Below are 26,845 nucleotides of genomic sequence, written 5' to 3'. Positions count from 1 at the left end.
TTTAACCAAATTTTTTGAATATATTTGATGTTTCAAATGTGTTTATCAGTTAATATTAAAATAAAAATGTCGATATAAACAACTTGAATGTTATCCTAAGATGAGATATGTTTGAAATATCAAATAAACTTAATAATATTTAATTAAAATAATTAAATTCATGTATTTTTCAGAATTAGAGGATTAAATTAAACAAAAATTTTAAAAAATAACTAATTTCAATTTTTATAAATTAATGAAGAAAACATGTTTGATTATAATTTTTAATAGTGTCTGAATAAAAATATTAGACTTAGAGTTAAATTCAACAAAAGTAAACTTTATGCAAAATTGAAAGTTAAACTAAAATTGTAAATTTTCTTAATTGTATGAATTGCGAAAAAAAAATCCGCACACGACATGGCATATCCAAAATTAAAAAGAGATCAATTTGTCGGAAAACAAAACTTAGTCACGGATTTCATTCATTATGGACGAGTGTGACGGTCGGTAATAGCGGTTTTTTATTTTTTTTAAATGGGTTAAGAAAATATTTTGATAAAGTTTTCAGTGTTGGATATAATCATTTTTAGTAGTATCTGATTAAAGATATTAAACACGGAGTTAAATTGAAAAAAAAAGGAAAAATTGAAAATCACAATACAAAATTAAAAAGAGATCAAATTTACAATTTAGATTTTTTTCATTATTAATTTATCTGAAAAAAAGAAAATTCCAGTTCACCACATATATGTGTATAAATACAGAATTGGACTTTCTTTTTTAAATAATTGATGAAGTTAAAGAAACTCAAACCATTTAAAAAAATAACATTTTGAGAAAAATATAAATATATTTTTAGTATTTTGATACACTTCTTTAACGTTTTTTTTTTTTATAATTACTCATGCAAAAACAAAATACTAAAAAAATAAAGATATGTGAGATGATTGTTAGGTTTGGGACCACAAGTTTTAGTTAGTTAAGCTTATTGACACACAATTCATACCAAAGTTTTGAAGTAGTTGCCAACCACAACACAACAATCTCAACCACATATAACTTTCAACCATTTATCTCATCCTCCTACAAACTAACCAATTATTACACCTTTTAAAGTAAGTGATATTCAGGTCCCACCATATTAATTATTAACAATTCAAAACTTAAATATATTATATATAAATATATATAATGCATAAATTATCCAAACAGATACGTATAGTAATATATAGTAACTATTCAATACATTGGAACAAAGCTCCTTATAGAAAGCAGTACAATAATGTAGTTTTTCAATTCAAAAATAATATAACCAGTTATTTTTATTTTATCAATAAGTTAAAAATGATAAACAGTCAAATTAATATGGAAGTAATATGAGAAAAGGTTTAAGATGAACATTGATAATAGGTCGTCCTGGTTTAATTTCATGGACTGATATTTTGTAAGATGTTCTGAATAGTTTTTTTAGGAATAAAAATTTATATTTATATGCTCATTTTATGGATTTGAACTCTGCTTGGAGGAAGAATTTTTAAAAAATTTTGGTTAAAGATTAAATTTTCTTATCAATAATTGATTTTTAGAAATTTTAGAAGGAAATAATGTCAATATTTACATTTTTTAAATATATACAGTTTAAAATATTTTATATTTGTTGTGAAGAAAATTATTATATTAATAAATTAATTAATTTGACTTTAATTTATAAGAAATAATATAATTGATTTGATGTTTTACATTCATATATTTATTTTTTTATTTTTTTAAAATAAATATAATTTGTCTATATTTTGTAAAATGTAATTTTTATCATACATTATATGTAATTTCCATGTTTTATTTTATTTTATTTTATTTTTAATGAATTTATATATAATGATGACAATTAATTAATGAATTTTTAAGTGTCAATATAGCTTAGATATTAAATTTCATAATAATGTTTACCATGTCTCATGAAAAACAATTAAATTAATATTTAAAACATTCTTACGCGATTAGGTGTAAGTTTAAAGTATAAAAGAATAAAAATATATTATACTAATGTCGAATAGGTTAAACTTTTTAATACATTGTGTCAATTTTTGACTGATAATTGCCTCATTTACCGTTATACCATTTTAAACATTTTCCAAACACATAAATTCACAAAGTACTCATAATATACAGCTAACATAAATCAAACTATATCAAAATAAAATCATGTAACAATCATCACATTTTAAAGTTTAATTAAAACAAAAAGCCTGAACATAAAATAATATTTTTTTTACTATCTCGAAACTCACATGCATATATTAATTGCCTACTTAAATACTAAAATTTAAAATAAAAACATTAAATTATTTTACACGTTAATATATTTTGTAATAATGGTGTTAAAAGAGCTATTTTCTAAAGTAAATCCTTCTAACACGAGCCAAATTCATTTTTGTGGTTAGACAGTATTTTGTTCGTGTAAAATTTCAGTTTTTGAGTTTTATTTTTCAGAAACTTTATTTTGTTCGTGTAAAATATATATATATATATATATATATATATATATATATATATACACGGGTGTGTGAAAAAGATTTTGGTCCATGGCTCCTATAACTAGTCTAAGGTCCACCCTGATTATATTATTTTTCAATTATTATTCCTCACCAATTTTTCACAGTAATATATATACTAGCATAAACACAATCGCGTTTATGTGTAAGTATTTTTTAAACTAAAATGTTATTAAGTTAATATATAAAATAAAATTATAATATTAATAGATATAATATTGTAATGTTATTAAATTAATATATAAACTAAAATTATATTTATTAACAATAAAGTAAAGTATATCAGAACAGATAAAAAAAATAACCATTGATAAATAAAGAAGAAGAGATGAAGGAGAGATAGCCGATTTTATAAACAACTTATAAAAGTAATGGTCAATTTTTAAAAATTTAATAAATTATTATATTTAAAGGGTAATCTTGGTATTTTGAAATGTGGACACAAAAAGGAGAATCCCCTTTATATATTGTTATATATATATTGATATTTTTAAATTTTTTATATATTTATCTTTTATTTAAATATGTTTTTAGTATCTTTTTGGACGCAAAATTATCATTCATGAATGTTCAAAACTTTAATATATATATATATATATATATATATATATATATATTTGTATTTAAATTTAAAAGATAAATGAATATAGTCTTTTTAATTTAATCATGTTAAATTAAAAAAAAAAATTAAAGTATGAAACACGTTTCATGTTATTATTTAAATTATTTATACTATTTAACACGTTTCTGCTTCAATATTTATTAAGAAACGTGTTTGACACATAAAAAAATAACGTAATTAAGTTAAAATGACTATATTTATTTATTTGTAAAACTTACAGATCAAAATATATAAAAGTTTCACACAATAACAAATATCAATTTGACATTAAAATTTAGAGACTAAAAATATACTTATCACTTAATAGAAGTTGTATGTATTTTATAAAAGACAGCTTTACTTTCACATGTATTAACATATAAAATAATTTGTTATAAAATTTAAACTTGGAGAGTAAACAATTACATTATTTTAAATAATACTTTTTCAATAAAGATTAAACAATTTTTTAAATATATAAAACAATATCATAATGTTAGAAACACATACGCTCCCATAAAATAATTTTCTTAATTTAAAAAAATGTTAACTATTTTTAGTGAATTTCTTCATCTTTTCTAAGATCCAAATCTATCCAGGAGATGCTAGTAGAAAGATAAAGTTAATCTATTAATCAAAATTTTGTTTAGATTTTTTTTTTCTTGGGACAATTTATCGTTGGGTTGTTTACACGCTTACATATGAAAGGCTGATGAGTAAGGAAAAAATGAGAATGAAAAAGAATTAGAGAAAAAGAGTTCCTTTGTTTTTGTTTTAGAAAAATCAAATTATTTCATTGAATTGCTATGTGCACCCCTACCCTCATAAGCTCACCCATTCCCTTTTTGTTTTTCTTTTGCAGCCCAAACCTCGTGTCCTAACTGTTTTTAATATATATACTTAACACTTCAAAGTCACTATCTCCACCCCTCAATTAATAAATCATTTATCTTCTATATTGCTAAACCTAATTCATAAATATTATATATTTATACTTTAAATACGCAGAAAAATTAAATAAAGTTTAAGCATACATTAATCGAGACATAATGTAAAAACAAAAAAAGGCAAGTAGAAACAATATAATGTATTATTATGATAAACTAAAAACTGATTATGCAATTTATCTTATGAGTAAAGCTACGAAAAATAAATATAATTGATTATTTTAATGCAATATTTTTCTCTCATTTTAGCAATAAATTGCTATGATGACTTTCACGTGTATTTTAAAAATAGTTTTTTATATTCAATCCTTTTCAGCCATTTATCTTCTATTATTTGTTCGCGTGTTCTTTTCATATCCACTCAGTGGGTTTCTTTGGCAGCGAAGAACAACGTAAGATGCTATTGTCCTTTTGTTATGTGATTCTCTCTGAAAAAATATTAATTAATTTTATGATTTCCATTTCCTAATTTTTTATTCTATCTATTTATATTCTCTCTCTTCCCCATTCTATAAAGGAAAAAAGTTGTACTGTCTATGTATAGCACTGAAATAGGGACCAACCGCACCTTTCTTTTTATGGTAGGAAGTTGAAATAAAATAATTGAAAAGATAAGACTTTTTTTTTTTCAATTTTGTTTATTTATTTTAAATGTTATGAATTTAGTCATTTTTCTTATTTATAAATAAACATAATTTTAATCATTTTTTTTATAAATAAACATAATTTTTACGGGTGTTTTATGATAATAAAAAATAATAAAATTATTATTATTGTTATTATTATAATTGTAAAATTAAGTTTAAATAAATTTTTTTAATTTGATTGTAAATAATTTTTTATTTATTTTATAGGTAATTATTTAATAAAAGATATTAAATTTAAAAAGATAATGAAATAAAAAATAATTAAATTTAAATAAATGTCACTTGAAAATAATATTGATAAAATAATTTATTTTAATTTAAAAGGTGAAATTAAAAAAAAAATGATTGTAGACACAAAAGATAAATTCTTTCTCTATATACATGTATAGATGAGTTAATATAGTTTTTTTTTTAAATTTATGATGACATTTTATTGTGACATTATTTGAGAAACATAATGTTTTTACTTCTTCAACTTATAAAAAAAATTGAATTTCTCTCGGTTGAAAATTTCATATAAAACTCATTCCATACTTTAATAATATAGCAATTAACTAATTTCATAGTTTATAAGTAAAATACAAATTTTATTTTATAAACTGATTTTTTGAGATTGCATTAGACTTAAATATTATTTTTTAACATAAAATGTCATGGTTAAAAAATCTATCATAATGATATATTTTTTGACATGATATGCCATAGTTAAAAAATCTATCATAACCAAATTTATATTTTTTGAACATACACCAAGGGAAATGTGTTAGAAGTATAGAAATTAGTTTTATGTGAACCAATTTCATTTTAATCTCGCATGTAAATTTATTTTATAAATAAATTCTAAACATATTTGTTTTCGTGTTATGTTTTTTATTTTCAATTTTTTTCTTCTATTTCTGAATATTCTAAATTTTGTATGTTTCTCTCAAAAAAATAAGATAATACAATTCTTTTATTAATATTGTGATGACGTAATTATTGTAATATTTAGTATTTATGTATGTGGATCAACGCTAATTTATAATGTGCCATCTATTATTCATAATAATTATTATTATAGCGATCTGTTACCATAAATTTAATAGAAGAGATTATACATTAATTTATTTATAAAAATAATGCAACCAAATTGAACATACTCATGATAAAACCGAGAAAAATCATGGTAATTCTGTTATTAAAAAGAGCGTATTTAGTCTAAAAATAAATATATTTGCTTTTATTTTATTTACTTCAAATTTTTGTGGTGCACACTCCTTGCACTGGAATATTCTGTCTTACTTACACCTCTTTTGCAGCAGTAGATACAATACAGTGATAGTACAAACAAAGAAATCTTACTTTTGATTTCTGTCATCTGATTATCATTGGAGGTTCTGATTTCTGTCATCTGATTATCACAGGAGGGGAAACTTAGCCAAAGTTTTAGTCTTTTTTGCAATTTTGATTTGATTAGTGTTGTTCTTGTACTTTCTGCATCAATTACAAGGGTGCAAATGGCTTCCATTGTTGCAAGCTTGTTGCCACCATTGCTGCTTCCTGCTAGAAATTCACACCCAGGGACCTTCCCAACTTTCCCTGTTTCTCTTCTTTCAGGTAACCCTTTCGTTTTCTTTCAATGTTGAGATTTTTTTCTCCCACAGACACCACAGGGTTTTATCTCCAGTAACGCTTTTTAATTTTTCAAGCATACTTGGTTTAAGTCAAAGTGATATCCTTGAGAAGATGAACTGGGAAGTTTAGTTTCAAATAGAAAATTTTGATTATGTAGAAGGTATTCATAAAGGAGAAATAGTTAGGTTTTCCTCTGCATAGTTATTGTGGTCAAATCATATCATTGACTAGGTTGAACTGTAAAATCACCTGCATGTATTTGGAATTTGGCAATTGTCTATCTGTGGAAATTAAAATTTAATGGGAAATCTCAGTATAAGTGATTTTTTGGCATGATTATGCACTCTGGCACTATGTACAATTCATGAGATTTTGGCATTAGGTTTCTATTCTGCTATGAAAGTCGTTGGTGCATAATGTATGTTACTTGTATACTTTTCATACATAAAGGGATCAATTTTTATCTACATTGGCTTACTGTTTTGTGTGAAAAAAAATTGCTGACTATAACTTCTGCTGATTTATGTTAGAAGTGTTTGTATCACTTATGTATCAGATTCTTGATTTTCTTTCTGCTCACATCACAGGGAGACGGAGTAATGTTTCTTTGGTTGTGAAGGCTTCTGCGGGAAGTTCTGAATCTTCAACTTCCCTTACTGTTTTTAAGTCCGTTCAGAATGTTGTGAGTTACTCCTCTCACTCTCATCCATCTTGTCCCTCTTTCAAAGTGACACAGAAGGTATGATACACTAAACTACTGTTTGCTGATTTTGAAACAGTGGGATCAACCTGAAGACCGACTGGCACTTTTTGGGTTGGGATTTGCAGCTGTAGCAGCGTTTTGGGCGGCAACAAATTTGGTTGCGGTAACTTTTGCCACTTTCAGTGTTTTGGAATGAATACATGATTGACATTTTTTGGATATTGTGTACCTATTCTGTACATAGTATTTTAGATATTTCATGTGTCTGACATAGCTATGAAACTTTTCTTAAAATGTGTAATAAATATATAACTGTCACCATTTTAGATCATTGTTCACTCATTTGCTTATTGCCTAGAGATAAGAGTAGTGAGATCTCAATCTTATTCTGTTCTCCAGAGTCATCCATGTAGAGGATAATTTCTATTTTTGGTTCACCAAGAGACAATGTTTCTATATTTCTATCTTATGTACACTTTTATGTTCCATATCTTGTTGTATTAGATTCTCATAGCAGTTTATAAAGGTTTGGATACTTCATTGATATGCATTGGTAAAATATCCAAAAGTATTCGAGTTAATCAATATGGATATGTGATGCAAGTGCAAGTGGTTTCATAGAGCATGGGCTGCTATGGCCACTGCTACAAAAAATTGATCTGATGGTAGAATAACAAATCCATTGGGGTTATAACAATTTGATCATAAATCCTTATTTATTAAGGATTTAGAAAGCTCTTTTAAGTGAAAACAGCTTCACAATGACTCCAATGCAAGTGTTTGTGGATTTTACTCAAAGGTTTGCACCCTACTGATTTTTATTTTTTATTTTTTTCATTTTTGTATGCAGGCCGTTGACAAATTGCCACTTTTTCCAGCTGTATTTGAATTAATTGGAATATTTTACTCTGTGGTAAGTTCTGTGCTGCATAATTGACGTGTGTTTCTATTAAAGTCAGTTATTTAAATTTGGCAAGTAATGCAAACTTTTTCTTTTTATTTCAGTGGTTTACTTATCGCTATCTCATATTCAAGCCTGACCGGTAAGCATATTGGTCCCCTTTATTCTGATTTTCATCATCCCTTTGCTTGATATTAAGCACATCCAAGATTAAGACCTCTGATCTCATTTAAAGAATTGTGTAAAGTGAAAGAAAAATGTGAAATGGATTACATTTACAGTAAAAGGCCTATTGGCCACTACATTGATTAATGCTGTTATAAACTGCTGGTAATTAACTGCATAATAAAGAGATTAATCTCACACAATGAAGTTTTTCTCTTTATAAATTAGACCCTTCACTGATTTGTTTTCAAGAGAAATCCCAGTGAAAAGGTTTAGCTTCTAGAGCACTCAATTTGGAAGCAGCTTCACTTGAATTTTTCTGATTACAGGGAAGAGCTTTTTCAAATCTTGAACAAGTCAGCAACAGATATCTTGGGCCAGTAAAATGTGCTACCAAAATGCTATGCTAGATTGGGAGGAAAAGCTGGTTAAGAAGAGGGAGGGGAAAGAGGGTTTTGACTGTCATCACTCCTATGCAAATTTCAATGCAAGGATTAACTAAATGTTTAAAGATCAGTACATTACATCAATGAATTAAAGCTTGCTTTTTTTTTGTGCTGGGTTAGCTTCTTTGTATATAATTTTCAATGAAGTTCCTTGAACATAAAACTAATAAGAGTAAAACTAGCCTAAATAGTGCTCACTTAGAAAAGCCAGAACAAATATAAAAGGAATTGTTCACTTGAGCATGCATCAATCAATAGGTGAAGAACAGGGTTTTGAAAGATGGTCTATGTTTGATCACAATTTTAGCCATTGTGAATGTTTTGTAAGAATTTAATATTGCAACAAAATCTCCACTGTGTCTACTTTATTTGAACAAGTATATAATATGAGGGGTTGACCTAGGGATCAGTTAACTTACTTAACTTACACTTACAGTTATAGGGACTATATATGTTCTGAGATGTATCATTATTTTTATGTTCATTTACTTTAAAGCTATCATTTTTCTACCTTTGTCATCTTCCTTACGCTTCAATTTCCTTCTGTCAAACAATGAATTACGCAATCACAGATGGGCTATTACCAATTTGCCAATTCCCACCAACATATGTTCATAATTTCAGCAAAAGGGAAAGAAAATAAAGTTTGGTTCTTTATTCAAACATGCCATCATCCACCTAGGTGGGTTGGTTAAGGAATGTGTGCTTTGCCTAACAATACCAACCTTGATCATGTCAAACTTGTTTATTTATGCCTTCTTAAAAATTATGTGTTGTGTCTGATAAATGCTTATGTGATTTTCTTTGTAGTCAAAATAATGATGTTGTGTCTGATACATTCATAAAACCAGGAGACTTGTTCTATCATAATCCTTACGAACTCCCATAACATTACCCAAATACATTAACTTTTTAGCTATAAATAAGAAAAAGAAGAAGGAAGGCACTAAGAAGATTTTTGTTTGAGAAATAAAAGCACTTCCTGGACCACTATACCCACCCTGTTAGCTTATGAAGTCATTATTCTTGATTCTAAATAGTATTTTTGCATCTGCAAAAGGAAACGCTTCTTTTAATATAATTAAAATTTACAATTAATAATATTTCTCAATATGTAAGCTATATATAATAGCATATATATATATATATATATATATATATATCAATTATGTTTTAAGTATATGTTGAATAATTTAAAGTGTGATGTAAAATTTTAATTATTATTAATGTTTTCAAAATTTAAATTTAGTGATAAAGGAGAAAATAATGATAGATTGAAAGTAAATTGGGCAACAATATTAATTATTATACATATAACAATAAAATAAGAGTAGTTTGAATGAAAACAATGTATGAAAACAACTTAATGCATTTGAATGAAATAAAACAACATTACCAGTGAAATTTGATTAAAAAGCAATACTAAGACTAATTCCTCACATTTTGAAGCTCTCCCCCGATGCTTGGTAGAGAAAAACAAAATGAAGGAAAAGAAAACAACTTCAAATTCAAATAAAAAAGAACTTAATTTATGTTTTGAGTTTTTATGTTTACTTTTCTTCGATCAAACAAGAAAAAAAAAAATTGTTATCTGCAATCTTTTTTTCTCTCTACATTGTTTGTTCTGTCGCGAAACTCGCACTGAATATTGTAACAAGCAAATGCAAATGAAATCCTAGCCAAATTTGGAGTCTTCTTCTACTTCTCCGTAAGCACATGATATCAGAGACAGAGACACACAGAACAGAACCTTAGAATCTGCCACATGTCCAAATTTTGTTCTACTTTTTTTCTTTTTTGTATCATACTTAACTTGCATATGCTTCATCATGCATATGCGTAGATGTAGACATGTGTGTGCGAAATCTATGGTGGGTTTATTTTTTTTACCACGACTGCGTCACCAACTGACACGTGCCATTGCCCTCAACTGCGATGATCATCACACTTCACTCTTTTTTTCTTGTTCATTTGCATCGATCTCTCTGCATTTCTAACGCCATTCCAAATTCTTCATCTCGCACCAACGAGGTACCCACCTTTCAATTTTCTCTCTCACTTTTCATTATTATTTTTCCTGTGCTGGGTATCATTCCATTTTAGGAAAGTTTTAGCTTTTTCTGTGATTGAGGTGGCCAGTTAGAGAAGCGAGCCTTCTTCATTTTTGTGATTTTCTTCAAATAAATAAACCCCTTTTGAACAAAACAAAACTGATAACGGTGAGATTTAGGTTCTCCCTCTCCATTTCACGGGAATGACAATGTGCATGGAAAAATAACGGTAGAGGTGACATCATGTGATTGAAAATGAAGTTCTTGGGGTGTGAGATCTGAGAATTTTTCTTGCAATCTTATTATTGAGATTGGTGCGGTGTTGTGCTTGATGTTGTTGCCAATGCCCTGTGCTGCAATGCAACTGATGTTGTTGTTATGATGATGCAATAGTGTATATCAGAAGGTGATCTCTGGCGAATTTTGGAGAAGTTATCTATCGTTTTGCCATGCGGGGAAGGCAACGGGTAGCATCCAAGGATCACATACTTGGACAGGATAAGGATGAAAATTTGGATGAGAATTTAGGTACCTTGCTTTCTTTTCGTTCATGTATATGTTTTTCTTTTTAGAATAAATGGGTTATGCGTTGATAAGGTGTTTTACACTGTCAACCAATTACATCACTGTCTATGATAATTTTGGAAGTTATGTTAACTATGATTTGTGATTTGTTGACAGTGTAAAACTGTTTTAGATTGCAAGCGTTTATCTTTTGAACACTTCTTTTTATTACTAATACAGTTAAACTAATGTCTTGCTCGTTTACTGTTTTCTAAAATTTGTTTGTCTTCTACTGAACATGTTTAAACGTGTTTCTCTCCTGATTATGCTTTTGTTTTCTAGGTGTTTTCCTCCAAAGAGCTTAAGCATAAAAAAGAGAATAAAAGAACATTTCTCAACTTATAGATTTGGGATGAGAAGTTGATTGCTGAGTAGTGCCGAATTGTTTTAGGAAATAATTTGGAAAACTAGTGGGAAATAAATCATGGACTAAGTAGTTGCATTTTATAATTTAAAAGATTAGATTTCTTGAATTCGTATTTGAATGATTCCACGACCATGGTTCAAGTGGAGTTGGATTTAGATCCCTTAACAAGTGTTGAATTTAAACTTTGTGGATGAAGAAAACTTGCTTTGGAGGAGAGACCCCACAATTGGTTGTATATCAGCAAAACTAGTAGATACTTTACACCAATGTCGTGTAATCCAAAAGAGATATAAAATGTGTTACAAATTTGAAAGAACAGTGGAGACTGAACTCAACTTTCAGGCAAAAATGGAAATGACTACTTCAAATCAATTCAGCCTCATTATCTTTATTACATATTACATAATCATGTATGTTTTTCTGTGCTTCTATTGAATCTTGCAGATGAATATACATACTTTTTTTCTGAAAGTACAGGCATTTATGTTTTGATGAGTATTGATTCATGTAGCGTATTGGGTACATATTTTAAAACCCCATTTCATTTACGAGCTTGTGGAATTTGGTTTGACATTGATATGTACACACTGATAACATTGCAAAACATGGTCAATAATACCTTGTATACTTAAGAACAATAAAAAAGTCAACTAGCAATGAGCTTGTGTGTAATTCAAATTCTTATTCTTTATATAGGGAGAGAGAATGACAAAGAAGTGTTTAATGTTTTTTGGGTAATTTTTTATATGCCAATTGGAGAAATTGGTTTGTTTGTAACAATAACTCCAATGCCAAAATCTTAACTTAAGTCTTAGATATAAGCACTAGGCCTTGAAAGATATATCCATTGGAGTTGGTTGATGTGTGATGATATGGTTCATAGAATTAAGAACTAGGTCTCAAATAAGACCCTAAGTCTAAAATATATAAACTACATCTGTAGTAAATTAATATTTAATCAAAAAAATTAATTAATATTTTGTGTTCAAAAAGTGAAGTGCAAAAAAGATTTATAAAAATGTGGATTGCTTATAAGATCTCATTATTGGAGCAAATACTGTAAAACAGTAGCTTAGGAGTGATGTGGCTTGTGGGATTCATTTAACGTTAAATAAAATCCTTTGCAAGTTACTTGAAAGAACTTCCATTGAAGATGCTATAATGATATCACTGACAGAAGAATTTCGTTCATCACAGCTTCAGTGCGTATACAGAATGCCAAACCATGTTGGTTGCACTCTTTTCGGCATGTACTAGTGGCTTCTCTTTCTGCCTTCTTGTATGGATACCATATTGGGTATGTTCTTTTATACCAAAGTTTGATTCAGATTCATTCTTGTATGTATAAAATATCTGATTTTGTTACTGCTATTGCCAATGCAGAGTAGTGAATGAAACATTAGAGAGCATTTCTATAGATCTTGGATTTAGTGGGAATACAATAGCAGAAGGTAGTTCATCTTAGTTTGATGACAAACATTATTGTTTTTATCATGTTTGACATCTAAATATTTATCTCTTTTTATGATGAAGGTCTTGTAGTAAGTGTATGTTTAGGAGGTGCTTTTGTTGGATCTCTGTTCAGTGGATGGATGGCAGATGGTATTGGGCGTAAAAGAAGTTTCCAGTTGTGTGCTTTACCTATGATAATTGGGGCTGGGATGAGGTATCAGCTGCATAAGTTAAATTATTGTCTCTTTCATTAATTGTGTCACCTTGCCTTCTTGTGCAACAAAATTTGCATTTGATTGGTACAACTGATATACAAAAGCTATATTGTGTGTGTATAAACCACGGTTTTTCGAAAGGCTAATTTTCTTCTATCCAGTTTCATTTTTTTTAGTTTGGACTTCCTTGTTCCTTCCTTTGTGGGAACTGTGTAATGTTAACAAATTTGACTAGCTTTGTTTCTTCAGTGAAAAAAAAATGGTCTAATCAATTTTCTTATATGATCACTGATAAATGACTTGAATCCTGACATTTTCTGTTCTTTAGGACGGTTGGAAAAGAGGGGTGAAATCCGTTAAGGGAAATGATAAAAAGCTAGGAGTGGGGGAGGGGACTTACGCAATCAATCAGTAGGAATCAGGGTCTTATTGGTTAGGGCAGGCAGATTGCATTGCAGACCCTTGAAATTGTGCAGTATTCCTATCTTTGTTTTTCTGTTTTCAGTGGGATCAAGAGGGATTTTTCCCATTGAAGATTTATAAACCGTAGTTCCTTATTTTAAAATTAGATCCTGTCACAAGGATTTCAAAAGGTTTCCTATTTTATGTTTTAAGTTTGAATTTCAGTTTTCAACTTATTGCTGATAGACAACTTTTAAATTATCTCTGCATGAATTGGAAAAGTGGAAAATTTGAGAAATCACTTTACAACTTTAACAATCATTGTTATAATACAAAGAAATCCCTTCCTCAAGCTTTTTCTTTTTTATATTTTTATTGTTAAGGTTCTCTTGCTAATTGTTTTCAAATTAATGTCATCCCATTCCATGATGTTTTCTATAAAAAAACAGAAGATAACGCAAGGGGGAAAGGGTGAATGAGAAAAAAGGAGAAAAAGGTCTTCACAAACACAATAAAACAGCAGATAAAGTTATAAGCTTACTATTCACAACTTTTGCAGTGCAACAGCAAAAACTCTGTGGGGCATGCTTCTGGGAAGGTTATTTGTTGGTACTGGAATGGGACTTGGCCCACCTGTTGTAGCTCTTTATGTGGCTGAGGTATATTAGATGATATCAGCAATTCTGTTTCTCTCCAGTTTGAGATCATTATATTTTTCAGTAGAGGTTTTTTTATTCTTTACTTAACTCCACATGCATTTATAGGTCTCACCTCCAGCTGTCCGAGGTGCTTATGGAGCCTTAACCCAAATTGCAACATGTCTTGGACTCATGGGCTCTTTCTTTATTGGAATTCCATCAAAGGATATAGTTGGTTGGTATGAAAAGCTAGGCTTGGTGATATTTGTGAAGATATGTTTATTGTAGCCTTATAGGGCAATTCAATTTCAATTACTTTTTCTGCACATATTTTTTAAAGGTTGAATTTTATATGCGGAAATTATGTGCTCAGGTGGCGAATTTGTTTCTGGGTATCTGTCATCCCTGCTGCAATGCTTGCCATTTTTATGGAGATCAGTGCAGAGAGTCCTCATTGGCTTTTCAAGGTTATCTAATCGCCATGTGTTTAAAACTGTCAAGAACTTTCAATTACTGACTAATTGTCAAAACATAATTTAATGTATTTGCTTTCAACTATTTTGGATCATATTTGGGAGATTGATTGCTGGACTATAAATTTTTCTATCCCAACTCTGGCCTATGGATATTTAATTATTAATTTGATCTTTGATGATATATAAAGTGTAATGTTGCACTTGTATACTTAAGATGGAGTGAGGTAATAAAAAGTTAGGAACTATCGTGTCTTGTGGTTTCTAATTTATATTTCTTTTACTTTCTGTTTAACTTGATTCTGAAGAGGGCTTTTGAAGGTACCTTATCTTCATTTGATACCCCTTCATAGAACAATGTTTTGCTGATGTGGTGCTATTGAAAGACTACTCTATTTTTGCCTTTTGTTTGTCTATATTGTTTCTTTCTCTTTAAGACTGAAAAAAAGAGATTCCGGGTTTCCTTCTCCCAATGATTAATTCCCTTTTTTAAAATAATAAATAAATATACCCTGCCTGATGTCTATTTTTTAACTTTGTTATTGACTATCTGTAATTTTTTGTTTTTTAAGAAGAGTACCCAAGGTCTCATCCTCCCTTTTGTCTATTTTTTTTTTTGTATTTATTTCCTCTTTTAATTGATTAAGGTTCTTTTTTCTACACAAACACTTATATTTCTTTTATATTGTTCAGATAGGAAGAACCACTGAAGCTGAAGCTGAGTTTGAGAAGCTGTTGGGAGGAGTACATGTGAAACCTGCAATGGTTGAACTGTCAAAGGCTGACAGAGGTGATGCATCTGATACAGTCACAGTTTCAGATTTAATCTGTGGCCGCTATTTCAGAGGTACATGACTACACATCTTAATATTTTATTCTAATGGAACAGTAGTGTATCTTTTATAGGCTAGCTTAATCATATAAAAAATTCTAAAATCATTTGTTTTGCAGTAGTATATAGTTGTTTTGTGTCTTTTTTTATAGTTGCTAAATGACTAAATGCATTTTGCAGTGATGTTCATTGGCTGTTCGCTTTTTGCGTTGCAGCAGCTATCCGGCATAAATGCTGTTTTTTATTTCTCTTCAACTGTCTTTGAAAGTTTTGGTGTACCATCTGATATTGCAAACACATGCGTAGGAGTCTGCAATTTAGTGGGTATTGTTTTGCTTATCTCCTTTATTTTTGTTTATTTGTTGATTTGCAATTGCTGTTTATTCCTCTCAACCTTCTCGTGTAACCTCTTCAGGGTCTGTTATTGCAATGATTCTGATGGATAAACTTGGAAGGAAATTGCTTCTCCTGGGTAGCTTTCTGGGCATGGTAAGAAAGAAAAATGAAAGTTGTCCCTTTATTGAATGAATCTCTTCTAAACTTGAATATCATTTGAAAAGAATTTCATAAGACTCATGTTTTTAGAAAATTGAAACGAAAGTGTAGCCGTCTACTATTCAGTAATTACTTTAACTATTAATTTATTGGATTCCACATGAATTAACTTCCACGGGAATTAGGAAGGCACCATATCCATTCAGCTTCCAAACAACACTTTTGGACAACAAATAGCTAAGTTTCAATGGCATGCAACATAACTCCCATTTGGAAGGTCTGTAAAAATGGACAGAGAATGTAACTGGAATGCAGGACAATGAAACCTGAAAATGGGAAATGGGAAAGTTTTCCGTATAGTTTTTGGGGATTTAGCTAGGGTCTACTTGGTTGTTGGGAAGATAAAAGGTTCAAATAATGAAATTGTCTTTCTTGTATTGTAAGAGTATCCAAATATATGCAAGAGGGTAGTTTCTCTATCATGATTTTGCGACTGAAATGTAGCACAATGAAGTTAGGGACTAGGATTGAGTCTATATTTACATAGCTAATGAAAGAAAGATAAAAATACTAGTTTAGTTAGATTAGTCAGGAAAAATACACTCATAAAATTTGTATCAATAGCAACCATCCAGATTAAGGCTTGATTGTTTAACCGGAATCTCCTGTAGTTTTCGTTGAAAATTGACTATCCAACCAAATTTTTTGTGCTCAATACATAGCCAATTGCTTTCAATTCATAAGTCACTTCCTTGTTTTCCCTTTTAGCAAGCTCACCAAGAGCATGACTTCATTTTTTAACTCTCCTATCTTGGGTTTTCTTGCACTAATTAGTGAAGAAATCTAAGCTATTCTACGATGCAGTTTAAAAGTTGGATTTCTTTCCAATTATTACATTTCATACTAATTTTCATAAGCTACGTGATGAGAATTATATAACCTGATATTTGCCTATTTTCTTGTTTAGGCGTTAACAATGGGTTTACAAGCCATTGCTGCAAGTCCTTTTGCATCAGGATTTGGAGCAATGTATCTGTCTGTCGGTGGCATGTTACTGTAAGTGGTCAGAAATTCAACTTGTATTTGTTGGACGGCTGGTTTGGAGAGGGTGCACACCCCTTTATAGCAAATCTTTTTCTGAAATTCATAACCTGTGTCCTTAGTTTGTCACTATCAGATGCACAAGTAAATATATATGACAATAATTGGTTAACGTTGATGTCAATCTCATTTTATCCACAGAATCACAGATCAATGAATGTAATACAACTTTTTGAATATTAGCCATACTTTGAAAAGTTTGCTTTATTTATTTCAAAATGGACTTCTTAATTGATTGTTTGAACACCTTGTGAATCTGAAAAGATACCTACATTCCTTTGTTTGACTGTCAAACTACTGAACAAGTTATAAATCTCTGTGAATTTGAGAGTGCATGTTTCATGGTATATGTTGCTAAATGTGAAATGGACAACACAGGTTTGTGATGTCATTTGCTCTAGGCGCTGGTCCAGTTCCTTGTCTTGTCATGTCTGAAATGCTACCCGGCAATATTAGAGCAAAGGCAATGGCCATTTGCCTGGCTATGCATTGGGTAATTGTCTTCTCAAGTTTTCTTATATTTCATCTTAACTTTCCAAAGTATTAACTTGTTTTGAACTTTTTGCATACTTATGAACTTGAAATCTACTGTAATCTTTAACTATGTTAATGGCGGTGAATATTGTAATGATATACATTTTAAAGCTTAATTCTGTTTAAATATTTGAGTTATCTTTGCACTTGTATTGAGTAATGTTCTTTTAGGTCTGAATTTGACCTTGAGGTAAGACATAATTGGTAACTTGACATTATATACTAATTAGAATTACCTGTATATTTTCTCTAGTTAAGTTCAATAGCAGGTCCTACATCAGATACAATATACATGTTTGAAGGAAGTTTTGGCCTTTCACATTATAACAGTGTCATTTGGTTTGGCTCCTCCAATATTACTGTGTTCTCTAAGAGATTGTAAACATTTCTTTCAACAGGCGATAAACTTTTTTGTGGGTCTATTTTTCTTGCGCTTGCTGGAGCTAATTGGGGCTCAACTCCTGTATACTATTTTTGGTTCATGTTGTTTGGTAGCGGTGGTTTTTGTGAAGAAATATATTCTGGAAACAAAAGGGAAGTCACTTCAGGAAATTGAAATTGCACTTCTTGCACAAGAGGCAGACTCAACATACTAAAGTGGTCTCATGACAAGGTATAACCATATTTTCACTTAGGTTTAATTATTCTTTTGATTCTTGTTTTCGTTCAAAAATATCAAGTTAGTCCTTCAGTTTTTTTTTAGTTCCGATTTTTGAAAAATTGATATAGTTTGGTTCTTTTTGTTAGATTTCTTGAAACGGATCAAACATTTTTCATCAAAATTAAAACTGGAAACAAGGATGGTTTACTTTGTTGGTATAATTAACATAATCCTAATGTCAATTTTGATGAAAAATTCATCATGCATTTCAAGAAATATGACGAAAATTATCAAATTGTATCAATTTTTCAAAATTCGAGACCAAATTGGAACAAAAAAAGAACTGGAGAACCAACTTGACATTTTTTGACGAAAACAAGGACTAAAGAAATAATTAAACCTTTAACTTATAAAGAAATTTATTTCCTTTTTTTAATTTATTTCTTAAATTGTTTTCTGGGCAGTATTGATTCTTTCTGTCACTGGTTTGCAGGAAAATCTGTGGTTTTGTTGCATGGGGTCAAGTTTTTAGAGCCTTTGATCATCTCATGCTACATTTGATTCTTTGTTCGGGTGCTCGCTGAAAGGCATATGTAAATTTTAGAGTTATTTTTTTGTCAGTCAAATGGTGAACACATTACAGTTGATACTTTGGGACAATGTAATTTCTAATTACATAATTGATATCACAGTTTTTCTTTCATATGAACATGATAAGTAAATCAAACTGATGGATTTTATTAGAGTAAGAAGTTAGTTGTTCTTATTCTGAAAATCCAAGACCTGATGCAATTTGTGTGCAAGCTTTATAGTTGAGATGAAACAAGGGTTCATTTTAAACATACACATATATATACATACATATATATATATATATATATATATCGTTTTTTTTTATTGTTTTATTCCTTAAGTACAAAATAAAAACTATTAAATATGTGATATAATTTGATTTAAGACGAGCTGAAATTTTGGTATACAAATTTATGAACAAGTGAGGTGAGTTTTGAATGAGAAGAAAACCTCAACATAAAAGAAATTTTAGAAATGATTAATCATTTGATAGTTATAATATAAAAGTAAATACAAAATAATAATTATAATTTGTCTCTAAAAAATGGTATTTAGTCGCAACTAGTTTAAATTTAAAATATTAAAGTTTATCACTTTTAGTTATTACAATTTTGAAATTTATTTAATGCTTTTTATACATAAAATAACAAGTTCCGAGGAAAATACATAAAAGAATATCACTCTTTTAAGAAAGAAAACACTAATTAAAGATGGTCTTTCATTGCTAATCCACCTTTTAGAATTTTAAAATGTACAATTTTAATTCATATTATTTTATTATTTTCAATTTTATAATATACATATGCTATGTGTGCGAATTAGGATAACATTGGTCAAACCGATGCTAATAGTGTTTATTCGTTATTTAATCACAACAAAAAATTCGACTTAGATATTTGTTTAAAAAATATTCTTGTAAATATGTAAGAAAAGATAATTTATAAATTTTTAAAAATATAAAATATAATGTGAATTATAATTTTAATTAAATTTAACTTAATAAAATATAAATTAATTTTTAATTTTAATTTTTTATCAACGATGAATATTTGTGGGTATGAATATTATGATATATGTGTGATACCCCTCTTTTTGCTTCTTTTCTAAAAACAGAAACACCCTCTCTTCTTCCTCATTCTCTCAAATTTTCTCTGCAACTCAAACCATCTCCCACTCCCTCTTCTCTGTGCTACATCTCACTGCTTCAATCTTTCTCTATTCAGACTTTGGAAGGACCAGCCAACATGACTCTCTGCAACTCCTCCCTCAGCTTCCATCCTCCTAGGTAGGTTATATCTCCCAATTGAGCTCAATTCCAGTTAGAATCCACTAACCACTCTTTGCGTTATGAATCTGATCATGTTAATCTTCGTCTCCCCTGTCTTGATGACGGATTCTCCTAGGTTAAACGGAAGAATTCTGCTCTCTTGCTATCCATTGACTCCATCAATCTAGTTCTTGGTAAAAGGGTAAGGGAAGCTAACTCTGTAACTCATTTTGATGTGAATTGTGTTCGTGAGTGCTTTAATTGCATGATTGTTTGTTTAATTGATGTTTGAGACTGTTGGTGTGTGAAATTGAGTGGGAGATGTTCTTGAGCGAGCTTGCATGTGCAGAACAGGGAGGATTTCCTGGTAGTTTCGCCTAGGCGAGTTGGTCTCGCCTAAGCGAAAATACCAGAAGCTCACCCCTGTCAATTGTGCGAAACCTCGCCTAGGCGAGCTGGGGTCGCCTGAGCGAGATGACATCTCGTCTAGGCGAGCCAGTTTAGCCTGAGCGAGAGTTCGCCCAGGAATTGTAATTCACCACTGTATGATGTCTCGCCCAGGCGAGATCAACTCGCCTAAGCAAGATAGACTCTCTAGCTTAGGCGAGACCCTCTAGCCTAAGCGAGATTCCCTGTAGAAGATTGGTTTTCCCACTGTTTTGATTTCTTGATGCTAGATTGGTTGCTTTAAGATGATGTTGGTTGATATTGTATGTGATCCTTATGCATGTTAGACTGTGTGAAGGAATTGAGTGTGAACTTGATGTGAATGGAAGTATGTTAGAGTTAGGATTTCAAGGGAAATCCTAAGGAATGTGGTTTAGTAAATGTAAGGGCATGAGGACTCAGATTGGTGATATCCTGACGCTTCCAGTAACCATTAAGACTCAAGTAGAGTATGATGGATTACGTCGGGGAAAGTAGCAGGAGGTCCTGGTCTATGAATCCGATCCATCATAGAGGTGATGGGATTTACCTTGAGAGTGGTTGGGTGAATACCCCTTGTGCCTAAAACTCTGCAGAGTTTAGGAACCATCTCAAGCGCAAGTCACCAAGAGCTCCAATGCCACTTACATAATCCGGATATCGAGTCTAGAATGGCGTGTGGTGTTATAGTTGGAATTAATTGGATGATTTTTGATAGACTGTTTAATGAATCCTGTTTCTCTGCCTTAACATAAAATAAATTGCATGGTTACTCTTCATTCAAGTTAGCTTACCCTTCTAGTTTCTATGGCGTGTTTGTGTGTGTCTTCTACCTTTGCAATGATCGTCTCGATTGGATGGCGTGAGCAGATAAACGTGCAGGTGAGGATACACCCTCCGGGATGTGAGATGATTGCATTAGACGTACCAATAGCATATGTGACCCCTTTTCTTTCTTTTGTTTAGCTGATCGGGTATTTTTGTAATTCCTTTAGTCGTGTATGGGCAATATAGGTTGATCAATGTACTTATGGTTATTTTTGAGGATGACTGTATTGTATTATACTGGCCTATGTCATCATTCGTTTCTGAATTACTAAAATTTAAATGTTTTGTTTAATAGTTTAAAAACTATGAAAACAGGATGTTACAATATGAATCTGACATATTTATAAATGAGTATTAAATTATCTGTTATCAATTATTTTTAGCACCTATTTAAATAATTCACTTATTATCCATAATAAATTTTATCTATGAATACTTGAGAGCACCAATCTTTTTATTATATTTTTTTTATAAACATCAATAACAAATATTTTGACTTAATTATAATTTTGATATCTGAATTTCTTTTTACATTGTTTTTATTATTTACTTTTTATTAATTATATGGAACTTTTTTCAGTAAAATATTCATATGTTTTCTCCCAATTTGGCACAAGTCCAATCATTGAGTACACCACGAATATTTTACGTTATCTCTCAGTCTCACACTCCCACGAATATTTTACGTTATATCTCAATCTCACATTTTCATGTCTATATAATAAATACCTATAATAAAGTTATGGAACAAAATCATTTAAAAAGAATTTTAAAGAATCAAATTATAGATATCTAAAAATTAATAAACAAAATATTAAAAAATCACATACCTTGCAAAATACAGGATTCAAATTACAATAAGTATAGTACCTTACAAGTAGTATGAGTGATCTAAGTGACATAATTAATATTAAGAGGGCACAACATAATTGACTGATTAATATTTTCGAATGATTCTAAAATCCTGAATTTGATTTTTCTTTTATGGATAAAACAACGTGATGTTTTGTATTACGGATTTGTTCGGTATGAATGAAATTAACAATAAGTCATAAATTTTACAATTCGGTTCAATCTATCATAGGTTGACGTGTTAAGTAACTTGAATTACTAACTGATAAAAAAATGAAGAAAATATTTTTTTAATTATTTTTGAATATTTAAATTTGTAGGATGGAAATAATTTTATATTTTTTCATATATTAAAATTTGCAGGATCTCAAAGATATCAAAAATAATAAATAAAGAGTTTTTTATTTTGGTTTAAAGATAAAAGAAATAATTTTTTAAAAAAATAAATGAATTGTATGTTAAGTAAATCTAACTCAACTTAAATTTATATAACCCATAAATTAAGTGATTATTAATGAACTAAATTGACTTAAGATTTTGATTCGTTTTGAGATGTCTTCTACTAAATTGAGGTTGTGTCATAAATTTAGCTTGAATGATTTATGAGAAGCCATAATGTATGGGGAATTTAGTTTTTCAAGATGGGTAGTATATGAGAAATGATTGAAGCAGCAACCTCTGAAAACATAGCAAAGTGGCATCATATAAACCGTGTTTGTTATCGAAGTGTTGTTGCAAAAATATGTTCCACACCCAAACATGTTAGGATGAATGGGTAGACATCACCAAGCATTGATTGGGAGGCTACGGTGTTGTCTCTTTCATTAGCTTTCCAATGTGCCATTACTATTTCAAACCTTTTCATGATAACATCTCAATTCAATGCAACTTGTTGCTTGGACTTACGCTTTCAATTTAGTTATACTAATCATTTATGACTTTAATACGGATAATACAAAACTCTTGTTTGTACTTTTTTTATAGGTTACTATATTAGTTTATTGTATTTAGTTTGCTTTAAAATGATAAATAAATCTATATTTTTGGTATTGTATGAATTTGTCTCGATTATATGATAAAGAATTTTTGTATTGATAATACGGATTATGAGTATAGATATAAACAATATATGATAAATAATTTTGTTTTTGGAGGTAATGGCCAAATTTGTGTCGATTTTGATATAATAAATTGAGTATGGAATATGGTTGAAATACCTTATGTTTCGTATCATTAAAACATTTTTAATTTATTGATTAATGTAAATTTTTTTTACATTAATCTTTTAGCTCTTAATTTATTAACTTGGTCTTAAAGGTATAAATTTTGTCATTTTTATTCTTTTTATAATTATTATTTGATACTTTTATTTAGTATTTATAACATTATAATTTTTTAATATTTGAAATTTAAAAAAGAATGTGTATTTTTTTATTATTAAATATTTGATAAAATATTTTCTTTGCGGTCATTTTCTTTTTATAAAAAGAAATATTTAATTAATATTTGAAAAATAAAAGAGCTATACGAGCATGCAATGTCATGGGACAATGATTTGATATGTACTTAATTGAGTCCACAATCTAATCCAAGCTTTCAATCGAAATCCAGGAACTAGAATCACACACCCTACTTTTTTTCATCAATTTTTTTACAGTGAGTTTCTACGTAAAACCCATTTTACATTTATCTATATTCAATAAATTCATATATTAAACTCCATCGTAAAATTTACCTTTTCTTCTGATTCGGAGGAAATGTTTTATCTGTTGAAATTTGTGTATCGCAACTGTTCGACAAAATGAATGAACGAAGGCTTTTTGTGTTGTTTATGCTTTTGACAATAGGGATTAATTTGTGCAGTTCTTTCACTTTCATGATCATTAGATGCTACAGTTAAGACATTCTGATTCATTTTTTTACTTAAATTTGTTGTGTTTTTGTCCTGATTTCTTTTGCCTTGCAACTGTTTGGTGAAATGTGTGGCTGAAACAGAAGTTTACTTTCTCTTCAGCGCGGCATACAAAGTCTTTATTTATCTTGTTTCCTTTGAATGTTTTAATGGTATTTGTTTGGGTAGGTTGGAATGGCGAGTGAGGATGATGCAGTGAAGAAGACAATGATAGTTGATGCTCGGGCAAGAAACATTAGTCACAATGTGAGGTGCACGGAGTGTGGGAGTCAATCCATTGAAGATTCTCAAGCAGACATTGCCATTTTGCTCAGGAAGGTGTTTTTCTATGCACTTTTACTTTCTCATATGGGTGTCGTTACTTAATTATGTCCTTAGTCCCAACTGAAACATGATTATGTTAGTTTGTTTATTTTGTGTTTCTTTCAACTACTTGTTTGGAACTTCAGATGGCTTCTAAACTTGGAATAATTAGGAGAAGGGACTGAGATGAATTGGGGCACGAGGGTGGAGTCAAATATCAGATTGTTGTTTTTTTACTTGCGACTTAAAAATTAACATCGAACACCCAAATTCCTTTTTTATGTAAATTCTAGAATGAGTTATCGAATATCAATGTATCCTTTGGATACATTATTTTTAATCAGCTTTCCCTTGTGGCAACAGTTCAACTTTAATGGAGTAATGCAGTGTTCTTTCCTGTTTATTTGTATAGTTTATTTTCTTTGATGCTTACTTTTGGCTTTCTGTCAATTAAATGGCCGTCAATTTTGAATCCTGCAACCCCACAGGAGGAAAAGAAAAAGAAAAGTCCCCTTTTCTGATTTAACTGGATACACGGTTTGTAAAGCTTCATTTACTTTGATTAGAGCCTTTTGTTTTTTTGTCTTGATGAAGCTACAAAAAATTGAACAGAATATGCCCAGCTTGTGATGGAATTTCGGGCGTGTGAAATAACTGATTTTCCTATGTTGGTAGAACATATATTTTAAGATTTTGAAGTTTCTTGCCTAGTTTTATGTCTGCTTTTGTTTCATTTCTACTCAGAATTTCTTTAAAATGAAAAAAACAGCCATGTCTGCTAGAAGTTTTTGAAAGTTAGCTTTGTTTCTATCAAGCAGAACTTAAGCACTTGTACTGTTTCTCAGTTAATTCGTGATGAAATTCGGGCTGGAAAGAGTGACAAGGAAATCTACAAAAAGCTTGAGGACGATTTTGGAGAGACTGTACTCTATACGCCCAAGTTTGATATGCAGACAGCAGCTTTGTGGTTATCACCTGTAAATTTTTTCTTTGGAGGACTGAAAGGGCTTGAGTTTTCCTTTTACTTTCATCTAGTTTAAATTTTGCTGATTCCGAAAATATGTTCTTTCAAATAGGTCCTAATTGCTGCAGCAGCTGCTGGAGGATGGGCTTACAAGAAGCATAAACAAAAGACTAATGTCCATATCATGGCTTTGGACCTTGTTAGAGGTGTTTCATTGACCCCAAAAGAGAAGGAGACAATGCTTGATATTCTCACGCCACCTCCTTCACAGGGAGCTAGAACACCCTTCTGGTGGAGGAGATGATAAGGTCAATGATCATGTTGACCATCCACTATTATGACTTTAGCCTTGTAGGCAATGGACTACGGAGATAGTCAACTTGAAGAAAACCTTTGACTTGGTACATGTTTGTGATTATAAGTAAGTTTCACTTTGATGTTAATCCACAACTTTTCAAGCCTGGTATTGTAATACCTCATTAGATAGAACCTAGTTTGAATCAATAAACAAACATAATTGGAATGTGTGTGTGAATAAATATCTATTTTAGAGATGATAGAATTTGTTTTATATCGATGAACATAATTGAAATGGGTGCCTGAAATAATTTCAACCACAGTTTTTTTTTGGAAGGAGTACACGGTGGGTGAAATTGATTATGAAATTAAAACAAACATGCCCCTAGTTTATTGTCAACACCCAAGCTTGGTACAAATATACATGTGGATTTCATTGCTTAATTTCCATATCAATCCATAAAGTCTTTATAATTCGAGTCTTGACATCCAGAATTTGTCATTATCATATATTTCTAAGTTTACAATATGATGTCCTTTCAAAAGATTTTCTCCACCCACTTGAATGAAGTTCTTTTGGTCATGGCCACAGGAAGTTTTACATCAACAAATAGTTTGTATAAAGTGATGAAAACGTACCAATTGACTTATTTTCGTGGTCTAAATATAGCATAGTCAGTTTTCATCATCTACTTTGACTTCAATTTTTGTGCCTTTTCTTTGCAACATTAGTTTTGGGTTGGTTCTATTGCAATACGTAGCCATTGAAACCAATGCCATATATCTTGGATGCATCGAAAGCTAAACAAGATAAAACAATTGGGTACACAACCAAAACAAAATAAAGCTACACCTATCAAAATTTCAAGTCAAAACGGTATTTTTATCTATGTATTAATCCGTTACCATTCTCACATAGAAAATAGCTGAAGAAACAAATTGTATGAAATGAAATGTGAGATTTGAATTTATTATCCCATCTTTTGCACTTAAATTTAAGACAATTGTTTTTTATTAAACTAGTTATATCAAAGTTATCAATTTTCAGTCAACCGAAATTTCCACACGGTTTCTTAATAACATGGACCATAATATGTCCATAGCAATCAATAAATAACCCCTTCAATCTGCCAACTA

At 29.9% G+C, this 26,845-nt stretch overlaps 3 protein-coding genes and 1 long non-coding RNA gene across 5 annotated transcripts; all 4 read left to right on the top strand.

Annotated features, from left to right (window-relative positions):
* The first annotated feature begins 6,004 nt into the window (after window positions 1–6,004).
* LOC114166301 (CURVATURE THYLAKOID protein) lies at window positions 6,005–8,668 on the top strand. Its single transcript, XM_028051015.2, has 6 exons — window positions 6,005–6,328; window positions 6,934–7,028; window positions 7,126–7,212; window positions 7,900–7,962; window positions 8,055–8,092; window positions 8,445–8,668. The coding sequence occupies exons 1-6, from the start codon at window positions 6,229–6,231 to the stop codon at window positions 8,497–8,499; spliced, it is 438 nt and encodes a 145-aa protein (XP_027906816.1). The 5' UTR covers window positions 6,005–6,228; the 3' UTR covers window positions 8,500–8,668.
* Window positions 8,669–10,310: 1,642 nt separating this feature from the next.
* On the top strand, window positions 10,311–18,989 carry SGB1 (Major facilitator superfamily protein). The gene is made up of 15 exons (XM_028050815.2): window positions 10,311–10,592; window positions 11,006–11,140; window positions 12,741–12,840; window positions 12,927–12,994; window positions 13,077–13,209; window positions 14,172–14,271; window positions 14,377–14,489; window positions 14,624–14,717; window positions 15,417–15,570; window positions 15,736–15,879; window positions 15,971–16,044; window positions 17,018–17,106; window positions 17,530–17,644; window positions 18,084–18,298; window positions 18,780–18,989. The coding sequence occupies exons 2-14, from the start codon at window positions 11,062–11,064 to the stop codon at window positions 18,279–18,281; spliced, it is 1,461 nt and encodes a 486-aa protein (XP_027906616.1). The 5' UTR covers window positions 10,311–10,592; window positions 11,006–11,061; the 3' UTR covers window positions 18,282–18,298; window positions 18,780–18,989.
* A 982-nt stretch (window positions 18,990–19,971) lies between these two features.
* On the top strand, window positions 19,972–21,692 carry LOC114165951 (uncharacterized). The gene is made up of 3 exons (XR_003599823.2): window positions 19,972–20,144; window positions 20,263–20,328; window positions 21,423–21,692. It is a non-coding gene; the product is annotated as an uncharacterized LOC114165951 (long non-coding RNA).
* A 2,070-nt stretch (window positions 21,693–23,762) lies between these two features.
* Window positions 23,763–25,934, top strand: CCMH (cytochrome c biogenesis protein family). Of its 2 annotated transcripts, none has more exons than XM_028051185.2 (4): window positions 23,763–23,888; window positions 24,313–24,462; window positions 25,293–25,424; window positions 25,524–25,934. In XM_028051185.2, the coding sequence occupies exons 2-4, from the start codon at window positions 24,319–24,321 to the stop codon at window positions 25,713–25,715; spliced, it is 468 nt and encodes a 155-aa protein (XP_027906986.1). In that variant the 5' UTR covers window positions 23,763–23,888; window positions 24,313–24,318; the 3' UTR covers window positions 25,716–25,934. The 2 variants fall into 2 exon arrangements, with proteins under 2 accessions (XP_027906986.1, XP_027906987.1); XM_028051186.2 differs by lacking the exon at window positions 23,763–23,888 and adding an exon at window positions 23,984–24,127.
* Window positions 25,935–26,845: the final 911 nt, after the last annotated feature.

Source organism: Vigna unguiculata, chromosome 10 (genome assembly GCF_037176805.1).
Source record: "Vigna unguiculata cultivar grain cowpea cultivar isolate G323 ecotype 2 chromosome 10, ASM3717680v1, whole genome shotgun sequence".
NCBI lineage: Eukaryota > Viridiplantae > Streptophyta > Magnoliopsida > Fabales > Fabaceae > Vigna > Vigna unguiculata.
This window is presented reverse-complemented; position numbering and strand designations above follow the sequence as displayed.